The 12,115-nt window shown below is 39.0% G+C and overlaps 1 protein-coding gene across 3 annotated transcripts in view; it reads right to left on the reverse strand.

Annotated features, from left to right (window-relative positions):
* Nucleotides 1-375: 375 nt before the first annotated feature.
* The window catches only part of EFHD1 (EF-hand domain family member D1), a 52,241-nt gene continuing 40,501 nt past the window's right edge, over nucleotides 376-12,115 (reverse strand). For all 3 annotated transcript variants that reach the window (XM_042459447.1, XM_042459448.1, XM_042459449.1), the window contains 2 exons: nucleotides 3,822-3,956; nucleotides 376-2,071 (listed from right to left, as the gene is read on the reverse strand). In XM_042459447.1, coding sequence (XP_042315381.1) covers nucleotides 1,937-2,071; nucleotides 3,822-3,956 — 270 coding nt within the window. In that variant the 3' untranslated portion in view covers nucleotides 376-1,936. The remainder of the gene's footprint in view (nucleotides 2,072-3,821; nucleotides 3,957-12,115) is intronic.

Raw genomic sequence — 12,115 nt, forward strand, 5'->3', positions numbered from 1 at the left:
CAAAAACAGTCTCTCTACACCTTACCTAAAAAATTTCAAATGGTTCTACAAGTAGAAAACTGATTCAAATCCCATTATATCATTTTTTTACCGGCAATGTAAAAAATTACAAATAACTAGACCTAAGATTTTAAACCTAAGATTGGCACTTATAAAAACAAGAGAGAGCTGGTTGGTGGAATCTTGGATCAGTGAAAATTAACCATATCAGCTTTTGAGTAAGTACCCCAATCAGTATTACAGCAAACATTCTATATTCAATAACCTAAAACTTCTGACATTGGGATAAAGCGCAGAAAGATTTTTCCACAGTAGAAGTGCAGCCAACCACCCCTTTACTCTGAAACAGAACAAAGAAAATCAAGTTAGCCTCAGTCAAGTTTTAAAAAGTTTTATTTCCACAACTAAGCAAGAGAAAAGAAATAATAATTCCAACTTTGTAATGTATAAAAACATTTATTATAAATATTTTTAGCTAAAACATGGGATTCTTATCAAATATAATCTGAGGATTTGAAAATACAGTTTTAATTGGTTAGCAATTCTCCCACCCATTATTAAATGGGCTCCCTTTAATTATTCAGGACTCACAGTTTAGTGTCACAGTGTAAAAAGCTAAAAAAAGAAGTCAAAATAAAGAAGATATCTGGTTTGTGATCTGAACACAGGAGGGCATTCTTGTTTTCTAAGTATGTGAAATATATACATAAGTGTAAACTGTGAATATAATACAAGCTTGTTGAACAGTATAACATGCCATAATCTGTATTTGGAATGTATTTCTCCTTGCAAGCAGAAACCGATGAAAGTGGCAGTTTTATGTAAGTGGTGACTACAGAAGTTGCTGCCTTCCCACGTATGTCCACAAGAAGAAGATTTACAAGACAGAAAGATAATTTGTCCCCAAAACGTATTATACATATCCCTAAATGACTTATTGATGGATGTTTTCTTGCTTCTTAAAACCCAATAGATAAAAAAAAGAAAGAAATGAGCTATGAACTCATGCAGAAGCATGGAATGTGGCCTGAGAAATAGACAGTACCATTAGTAGCACTGTTTCTTTAGAATATGGCCACTTGTGTATACATGGAAAGGGAAAAACTGAACATTGACTTCAATGCCTTTGAGCAAAATATATGTGACAAATATTTGACAGGCCTGGGTTTAGATAGTGTAAGTAGAATACTGTCCATGCAACATGGCTTTCCTAACACCTCTTTGCATCTTCTGGCCCTTGTATCCCCTGAAAATCTGTTGCTGGGGATTAAAGAAAAGCTGCAGTAATCGTAAGGCTAGTGGAAAAAATTGGCAAAAAACTCCTTTCATGAGAGGAAGTGTCTGCCATTCATGCCTTGCCAATATCTACTAACTGATCCATTACTGGGAACAGTTTTTTCTAGGGTAAGAAGCACAAAGGGGGGCAACTAGCCACTGGGACATTTCTGTATGAATGAAAAGGTTATGATGTGTGCCCATAAGAATACCCTGTTTGTTGGGAAGCAAGAAATTAGTTTTGTGAAAATTAGGAAGAGGCAAAAAGGTATACAGAATGGAAAGTTAAAAGAAAATTATATAGACAGAGACATTCAGAATGACAGAAAAAAATTGTAACCTCAAAATGCAATTGGTCAGGATCCTGTTACTTCTCAGATGCTCCTACATTCTTTCTGGAGGCTTAAAATTAAGGAATTTGATTTCCCCAAACCAATGCCCACTAAAATGAAAGGGTCACCTTGGCCACTCTTTAGTATTCGCATCAATCTGAATACCACTATAAATGGCATATCCTCCAGCTTTTAGTTAGGAGAATTTTTGTTTGTTTTTTGGCAAATAGATTCAAATCAGTTTTGTTTCCTCTGCAGGTGAATGGCTAGCCAAAGGCAAGATTTTTAAGAATGTACTCCAGTCACAAGTGACAGACAGATTGTCCCAGTTATTGACTGAATGCTGACTTGAGTTCTCGGAATGCTGCTCTGCGGTGCTTTCTTTCCTCTTCCTCACGCTTTCGCTCATCTTGCTCTGCTTTTATTTCTGCTTCAAACTTGCTGGCACAAGACAAAGCTTGAACCTAAAATACAGCAGTAGATAGGTAACACAAGGCAAGGATCAGGAGATGAAAGATACATTTCCTCATTAGCTGTCCTGAGCTATCAGTAGAAAAGGCAGAGTATAAACATAATACATAATAATATTTCAAGCAAAAAGATTAGTACCATCAGCTTGGTTTAAAGCTGATGTACACGCTGATGGTCCTGATCTCTTGGCCTGGACTGGTATAAAGTACAGTGGTACCTCGGGATACGAAATACCCAGGTTACGAAATTTTCGGGATACGAAAAAATCCCATAGGGAATCATTGTTCCGGGTTACGAATGTTTTTTCGGGTTACGAAAAAACTTTTGGTGCTTTTTTCGGCTTTTTCGCACGGAATCGCGGCTTTCCCCCATTAGCGCCTATGGCAATTCGGCTTACGAAGGCTTTTCGGGTTACGAAAGCGGCCGCGGAACGAATTAATTTCGTAACCCGAGGCACCACTGTATACACATTGCATCACCTACATACAGATGACATTATCATAACCCAGTATTATTATTAGCAACTTCTATTATTTCTCCAAGACTACAATGTTTTAAAAGTCCTGCAGATGCTAACCATGTGGGATACAGACCGCTCAAAAAGGGCGGTCTCCCGCCGCCCTGGTTTGCTCCGTGAGGGAGCCGCAGTGGCCAAACCGCACAAAAAGCGGGTTCATCTCGCAGCACGCTTTTGATACCACAATGCGCCAATTGCACACTTGCTGCATCACAAGCATGCCGGGACATGCGGACGCTAGGCATCCGTCACGTCAAAATGGTGCTGCCCATGTAGACAGGGCACCACCATTTTTCACTCCCAGTACGTACTAGGGTTAGGGAGCGTGTGAATGGTGCGTGCTCCCTAACCCTACTGCTGCTGCCACCACGCTACAAAATGGAGGTATGTATTCCGCCCATATTACACTGAAGGCCTAACATTACAACTTCATTCAGAAATCCTCACAACAAGTTACCAGTAGAAGAAAAACCAGCATTACAGCACATTTCCTTTCACAGTGTAAAGGGCTTTTTCCAATTAAAATGTAAAATAGGTCACTTTAAAAAAAAATACTTGGTGAGAGGAGTTTATAATGTTACTGATTATATGCAGAGTTGCATACAGCTAGACTCTGTCACAAACACATAGAACACATTTATCCTGAACTTGATCTCGAAGAAAGGAGTGTCCAATTGAATATATATATATATATATATATATATATATATATAAAATGATCATGTATTATGTACTTCTGAACACGCCCTGTGAAATGGATTTGTGTTTCATCTGACAGACCCATTAGTTCAAGGAAAGCATAATAATTTGTAGAAAGCCAGACTCTTTCTTCTATGCACATGCTAATTCATAAGTAAGTCTCACTGTGTTCAGTGGTGCTTATTTCATTAGAAAACTATTTGAGATTACAGTCTAAGGCCAGAAGAGTGTTGATTTGTGGAGCATTATGCTCCAGAAGTGCCATGCATTACATTACTGCAACTGCTAGTTGCAATGCCAAATATGCTTTTAATGAGCTTGTATAAGTAGCAAGCAGCTCCATGTGGGTTCCCTGGCAGCACTACGATCAAGAATGCTCCCAGTGAGGCATTCGGGCACAGCTCCACTTCTTGCCCCCTCAAGTGTGCCACCTCTCAACAATCCTATGGAGTTGTACCAGCAGAACTTTCCAGCCGTTATATACTCTCTTCTCCCACTGTCACAAGATTCAAAGCTCTTGTTCATACCTTTGCTTCAAAGAAATTCTTGGCTCCTTTTACTCCCTCAAGGGCAACATCTATTTCAGAGAGTTTAGCCAAAGCCATCAAACCACTGTCTTCTTCGAGCTCCCCAGCTGCAGCTTTGTGAAAAATTAATAGGAACTAAAGAAAAGAGAAAGTGTGAAAAATAATTATTTGGAAAAGGTAACAGAAAAAAGTTTAATATAGTATGAGCTTACACTTTTATAATGGGGAGTTGCAGCAGAATAGCATTCCATTCTCTACTGAGCCAGAAATATACTTATTTAAGCCAAAACTGATGAAATGCAGAGGATTCATGGTTTGATCTCCCAATCTTTTATTTTATTTTTACCAACAAGGAACCAGGAGAGGTGTGTCTACAAATCAGAGAAGTAATTATAGCAAGTGCTACTTACAAGTCATTTAAGTTTACCCGTATACACTTAGTATTGATGTCACTGTTCATTCCATGTACACAGATCATATTCTTTCACTAGAGGACAGCAGAGTCTCAGCATGCTAGAAACTACATCCAGGAAATTAGGCATCTGGCAGAACCTTTTGTTCCCACGTTTTCTCCCCAGCTGCTCACTAATATGGCATTTGAAACAGAAATTGAAAGACTCCCAAAATCCCCTGGGAATAAGTGAGGGAATATAATGAAACTGCTGGCTATTTTCAAGCCACACACATAATATGTTTATTCACCAACTGCCTGCAAGTTTTGCTGTGACAGTGCAGAACTTGTACTGAATCACATTCTTAATCTCAACACATCTCTAATAAAGGCATTGTCATGATGTGGCCATTACTCACAGAGAGAGTGAAAACTGGGAAAGGGTGGAGATAGGGAGAGGCTCTTTGACTTGGCTAACACACCCTATATCTGAATTCCTCTTCGAGAGTATCATTCGACTCCTGATGCAAGGCACATAACTTAAACTTTCCTGCAGCTGGAAAACTGTAAACAATTATGAAGCCATCTCCTGTCAAGACAGACCATTGGTCTGCATACCTAAGTACTGTCTATAATCTATTTCAAAATTGCTCACTAGACCTTGCAGGTCTTGTTCTAGGTTTTGTAATCTTATTATGGCTTGAGAATAAAGCTGCCACAATATAGTTTTAAAATTCATAGTCAAATCACTGTGGCTTTTGTCTGCAAAAGCAGGACACTAATGAAAATGATAGATCCTTGGAAGCAGATTGATATTGGTAGTTTCCTGAGTGCATTATCAGCATGGCAGCAATTTCTGTAAATGCTTCACTAACTCTGTAAAAACAACACATTCACTTCTAAGTTAGAAGTGCCTGACCAGCGTTACTTTATTGGAGTGAATGAAGCAGATGGGCAAATGGCTAAAAATCAGGTAGCAAAATTCAGAAGGGATTCAAGGTGCCATTCTATCCCCAAAACTATCCAATATCTACAGAAACTACTGGAGAGATCATCCTTAGGCATGGGGCGGAATGTTATCAGTTAGCTAATGGCACCCAAATATACTTCTCCATGCCTTCAAAAACAGCTTCAGCTAAGGGTACTATGGCCTGTTACAGACTGCCAAAATAAAGCTGCTTCGGGTCTCTTTGGAGGTATGCTATTTAAATGATGCATGGGTCCTAAGAGTCCGGAGGTCGCGCCAAAGCCACACTCCATTCCTAAGCACTGGAGTGCAGCTTTGGTGCAGCTTCCGGATTCTTAGGATGCATGCATCATTTAAACAGCATACCTCCAAAGAGACCCGAAGCAGCTTTATTTTGGCAGTCTGTGGCCCCATACAGACAGGCCAAAATAAAGCTGCTTTGAGTCACTTTGGAGGTATGCTGTTTCAATGATGCATGCGTCCTAAGAGTCCAGAAGCTGTGCCAAAGCTGCGCTCTAGTCCTTAGGACTGGATCATGGCTTTGGCACGGCTTCAGGACTCTTAGTACGCATGCATCATTGAAACAGCATACCTCCAAAGTGACCCGAAGCAGACTTATTTTGGCCTGTCTGTATGGGGCCTGTAACAGGCCTAAGTATCCTCTAAATGAATGCTTGGAAGAGGGAATGGGTTGGGTAAAGAAAACAAATTGAAACTGAATCCAGACAAGACAGAGTTGCTTACTATCAAGGGCCCTAATCCAGAACTGGAGGTGTGTCAACCAGTTCTGAATGGGGTCACACTCCCCCTGAAAGACTGTGTTCACAGTATGGGGGTGCTCCTGGATCCGTCCCTCTAAATGTCAGCTCAGCTAGATGCAAGGGTCAGGAGGGCCTGTTATCAGCTTCAGCTGATATGCCGACTGCACCCCTTTCTAGAATCAGAGGACCTAAAGATGTAGTAGGTGTGCTGGTAACCTTAAGACTGGACTTCTGCAATGTGTTATACCTTGGGCTACCTTTGTACCAAGTCCAGAAATTCCAGCTGGTTCAGAATATGGCAGCCAGACTGATTACGGATTCATCAGAGTGATCACGTTACACCAATCTTAAAATCACTCCATTAGCTGCCAATTAATTTCTGAGCAAACTATAAAGTTTTGGTTACACCTTTAGAGTCCTACATGGTTTGGGTCCAGGTTACCTACAGGATTGCCTTCTCCCGTACAATCCACCCTGTACAGTCAGATCATTTGGGAAATGTTTGCTCCAACCAGCAAGGACTAGACTGGCAACAGTTTCTCAGAGGACTTTTTCATCTGCTACCCCCAGACTGTGGAATGAGACAGAACAGCTAAAAATGCTGACAGTATTTGAAACAGCATTAAAGACACATCTCTTCCTGCAGGCCTATCCAGTCAATTTCAGATCATGACTTTTTAATCTGTATATGAATGTTTATGAGTGCATTTTAATGATTTTATAGTATTGTGTTTTAACTGTTCATTTATGTGTTTTTAATTGTTTTGTATTTTAACATGTACCCCCACCTTGAGGAGAGGCAGGAAAAAAATAAAATTTTGTTATCGATAATTATGAACACAATGATTATGTGTGCGTCTTTTGGAAATTAAAATCCAAAGTTTCAAACATGAAATCTAACATCAAATTTGAAATCCAATTTCATCAGCAGAAGGATTGCCATAGGGTTCCATTTTGTTCCTCATTTTCCTTTTCATCAATTTCAGGTGAAGCTGTAAATGTACTGAATCGCTATTTCCAACTGCTAATAGATCAAATGAACACCGACCCATAACGTTCAGCCCAGACATAATGGTTTTGTTGTCAGTGGGTGCTTTGTCTGGTCAAGAAAGCCAAGTTCAATTCTGTGCACTTCTTTCTTAAGGCTCAACTTTGCAGTCAGGGGTGCTTTTAAATCCAACCTTGTCCTTGGAGGCCAAAAGGTCTATATGACAAAAATCCGTCACACAACTGCAGCCCTCCCTAGTCACAGATTGCTTTGCACTGACATCTCACCCAAACATTGTATGTGAAGCTATCTTTAAAGAGTTTTCAGAAACTACAGCTCATTCAAAATGTCACAACTAGACTGCTGACCAGTCAAAGGAATGTCAGTCTAAAGCAGCTGTGCTGATTCACACTGAAGTATTGGTTTTAAAGACAGCCTGGCTGCCTAAAGAAACCTCCGTCTCCACATAAACCTTCTGTGATCTTTTTTGGTATTTGTTAGATATAAAGCCATACATACATTTCTTTTTTCAAAACACATTCTTTACCACTGAGCTATGGAGTGCCCCAATTTCAATGGTCTCTTATCCAATTAATGAAGAAACAGCTACCATATTGAAAGAAGCATAGCACATGCTTGTCCATGTGAGTGCCCTTATGTAAAAAAGGAGAAGGGCTTTGTGAACTGGTAGATTTGCACAGAGAAATAATTAAAAGTCCAGCTAACTGAAAACATCCCAGTCAAGCCCTACATACCCATCACACCATATAAAATGTAAGCTATAATTCCAGTATGTCCAGTCCCACAAACTTAATACTTCCTGAAGCTTGGTCCATATCAGTATCAGTCATTCCTTCCCCCAGTTCCAACACCACCTTCTTCATAAATTCACTACCAGCAGGAAGCCCTTGATACCCAAAAACATTCTCATCTAATATGCAAAGGGATCTTGTACCACCACTGAGATTAACTGAAAGAGAGAAGTTGGTAACTTGGGCTTTTGCAGATTTGAGTCTGCCAGTTCAGACCAGGTAAGCATATTGTGAAAGACAGATGCAGAGGAGTGGAAAAATAATTCAGTCTTCAGAAGTGAGCAAATTCCCCCATTTGGCTGGGCAAGTAGGGAAATATGCTGTTGTACCAGCTGACCCAGCCAATAAAAAGCATGTGGGAATGACTCACCAAACAGCTGGGAACAGGTCATAGATACAAGTTGCCAAATCCAGATCATCTCTGTGCACAAGGACAGAAGGGACTCTGTGTATGAGTGGCAAGAGATTTCAGCATATTCACATAATCCACGTGGCTTTTGGAGAGATCCTCACAATAATTCAGGACAGAATTAACAAGACATGAATGTGCTCAAGAATATAATTTAGGGTTTTACAAACTATACAACCAATCTATGCTCTTCAAATACCCATAGAATAAAATCATATTCTCTTCCAGTATAGTCACAAAATTTTGGAGAATTATGATAAAACAATGTTAACATATATTACAGTGCTTAATGGCAGATTCACCATGGAATTCTGATGATCAGACACTATCTTATGAGCCTCAATGACACAAGTTTTTTAAGGTAACTCCCCTAAATAAATAAATAAATAAATAAACAAGCAAGCAAGATATTTAACAGCAAATATGAAAAAGCACTAATCACTGTTCTGGTTGAAGGAAAGTTAATAGCAGCCACATGGCTTTAAATTCACTTTATTCACTTTGAAATGTAGAGTGCACTGGTTTGGAGGCAATTGGTGATGTATTGATGGACTCAAAATGCCAAAAGTACAAAATTAACTTCATTAAAATGGTCCTTTGTCAAGACAAGCAGGAATAAGTAACTGATACAACAGGAAAGGGCTGTACAAGTTCCAGAGTTATTTCACCACACTAGGGAACTCCTGTTAGTTCTTTTTCTCTACTATGAAGTGGGGATGGAACATAGTTGGAAGCAATTTAGAAATCAGAAGAATATGAGCTTGTCCTACAGTTGCTAGTGGCTAAACTACTACAGTGCAGATGGTAGAACACAAGCATGTACAAATTGCTTATGTCTAGGATAAACTTACAGTTGGTTCCAGTATGAATAATATGATGGTTTCTCTGTGGAGCAGTTTTGTAGCCTTTTATAGACTTCTCAGATCAGCACAAAATCATATCTTTCATCCTCTTCCTGATGCATATTTTTAAAATGCAGAAAAAGCAGTTTAATTTCCTCAAATGTTATATGTCAAGCAATTCATTATTTTGAAGCCAATTCATGAGCTCAAGATAGGGGAAATAAGTTGTTTTCTTACAAAGAAAGTCTCTAGGCCTGGTTTATTTGCTCACTCTCAGAACTCACAGTACTACTCCACTAAGAAATAAAAAATGTACTTTTTACTGTCTTCTTTATTTACTTATTTAAAGTAATTTCTATTCCATTTTCCATGATGAAGTATAGCACTGTTCTCAAAAATTAAAATGAACTTTCTGGTAAGAACTAGGTAAAAACAAAATCAAGGTCCGCAAGTAATAAGCAGAAAATCTGAATGCAACTTGATATCAGGTTACAGCAATGTATGAATAATATACTGTCTCTTTAAGACTTATTGAGCAAATCTTGTTGATATTTTAAAAACCTGGCTGAAACTGGTTAAGTTGCTGTTAGTTGGCAGAGGAAGGGAAGCTCCAGAGATAACATTTACTATGCTGCAGAGAACTATCTTTAAAGTTAATCAATTGTTTGTGTTAGGAGTACAAGCTGGTGGGAACAAGCAAAAGCATACTTAACTAGCAGTAAGGTCACAAATGAGAAAAGAGTATAACTAAAGGTCACTTGATCTTCCTTCTCTTTCCGCTTTAGTTCTTTATAGCTTCCTTAAAGATCCTACAAATTGATCACAATTTCATGCTTGACCTTGACATAGCTTTGTCTCTGTCGCTGCGTGCATCATATGAAGAAACTTGGCACAATAGGGTGCAGGAGAAGAGACATCAGTGGGGGAAATTAAGAACTAAGGACCCCTTCTAGTGGAAAATTCAGACATCCATAAATGAGAGAGGACATGTTCTTGGATGGCAGTTTATTGATCCATGCCAAACCAAAACTAAACCAGGGCTCCTTATCCTCCTCTGGAGTAAAAGCAGTCTCCAAGAAAGAACAGCCTTTGCTTCAGCTTCAAAGAACAGCTGGTAATATCAGAACAAAAGAGGGGAAGAAAGAGTAAAAGAGAATGATTGCTACAACTTGGTTCCAAGCATCTGTTAAATGTGATTGGTGGGAATAAGAGAAGAAGAGTTGGATAAAATCGTTCTACTCTATTTGTTTTTGGTGAAAGTCAAGAAAAATACCATAAAAACACAGTATTCACAGTAAGTTATAAAGAAACCATGGGAGAGGTCTCTGGGTCTTATTAGGAGAGGGATGACCATACCATAATGTCCTAGTTAGGAAGTAGTTTTCTGGGAATGTTTTAAAGGCTGGAAGAGCCACTGTTCCACAGTAAAGGTTCCCACTGCTTGAAATAACTGGCCTTTTTTTCCACTGCTTGGGTGGTAATAACCATCTAGTAGTACTCCACTCAGTATGCTGCCTTTGAAATACATCTCCAATAGACTTCACATTTAGGTAGCTCTTATCAGTACAATAAAAACATAAAAGTATGGTTAAAGTGAGAAAGCATGTGGCTATACATAAACAGCCATAAAAGTAGAAATTACAGTATGTTCAGCAGTTTCCTTATTCTCTCACACACTACCAAATACAATCAATTCATTTACCTATGGAAAGCACATGTAAACAGGACACTGTCCTATATAATAACTTAATAATGAAAACACTAGGTGAGTCTCTTATGGAAGGAAGTTCCCCAATTGGCATGTTAGCTACCAAATTGCTACAAGCAAGGGCGCCCAGGCAAGAGCTTCTGATACTGGTCTGTTTATACTGTTATACTGGTGTAGTTGGTGGGAATGCTGGGCTAGGGAGATCCAAATTCTACATCCTCCTGAACACACTGGGTAACTTTATGCCTGTCATTCTTAGCCTGACATATTTCAGAGTAATAGGATAAAGTAGAAAGAAAGAGATCTATGTATGTTGCCTTGAGCTCATGGGGGGAAAAGCAGCACTTAGAAATCAAGAGGAGCATTTTAAATTGTGGTTATGAACTGGAAGCCAATAAAGCTTACTTAATACAAGTGTAATACATCAATATCTGTCAGCCATAATCAACTGCTTAGCTGCTATATTCTTCACCAGTTGAGTTTTCCAAGGAGGCTGGTAATCATTGAATCAATTTTAGAAGTTAGTAAAACATGGACAATAGTGGCCAGGACCTTTCTTTCTAAGTGGTAATGCACTAGTGTAGGAGCCAGTGTGGTGTAGTGCTTACAGGACTATGACTCTGGAAAGCAGGGTTTAAATCCTGGCTCTACCATTAGAACCCACTGGGTGAGTTTGAGCAAGTCACACTTGCTCAGTCTCAGAGGATGACAACGGCAAACTCCCTCTGAACAAACTTGCCAAGAAAACCCTGTGACAGGTTCACCTTATGGTCACCATAAGTTAGAAACTATTTGAAGGAACACATCAACAATGCGCAGAATAGAAAAAGGACACTCCAAAACATCTGCTTTGAAGACTTCTCCTGAGCAAAGTAAAAAAACAAACCAAGAGATAGTTGTACACCATTTGCCATTACTTTCGCCTTGGTCCTCATTATTAATTCATTTAAAATTATTTTTATGCTGCATTTAAAGATACAACCCCCTCAATTTCATACCAGAAGACTACCTAGCTTTTATGTAAACATCTAGCCATGAACATTTATAAGTACTAAACAGGACATTTAAACAGTCACATCAAGTACAGGTTCTAGCCTGTTTACACAGCTATAGAGATAATTGGATTTGGTAACAAACCATGCATTGGTAATAATGCATGATTCTAAATCACCTCTGAGCACGGTACTAAAGTACTTTTGAACAGACTCCTTCTCCTGCTATGAAACAACAGAGCAGGCTCAGGTTATCTTAGTCCGCAGTATAATCATACAAGGGAAATCTAGGATGAAAATTATGTTTAAAAGTGAATATAACTTCAGACTTTCAAGTCCTAATGGGATGCTTATGAACATATGAATAGGACGTGTGGAAGAGGCATCTGCTTTCTCCAGGATTTCTCTCTTTCCTAGAACTATG

The sequence above is a fragment of the Sceloporus undulatus genome, chromosome 3, assembly GCF_019175285.1.
Source record: "Sceloporus undulatus isolate JIND9_A2432 ecotype Alabama chromosome 3, SceUnd_v1.1, whole genome shotgun sequence".
Lineage (NCBI taxonomy): Eukaryota > Metazoa > Chordata > Lepidosauria > Squamata > Phrynosomatidae > Sceloporus > Sceloporus undulatus.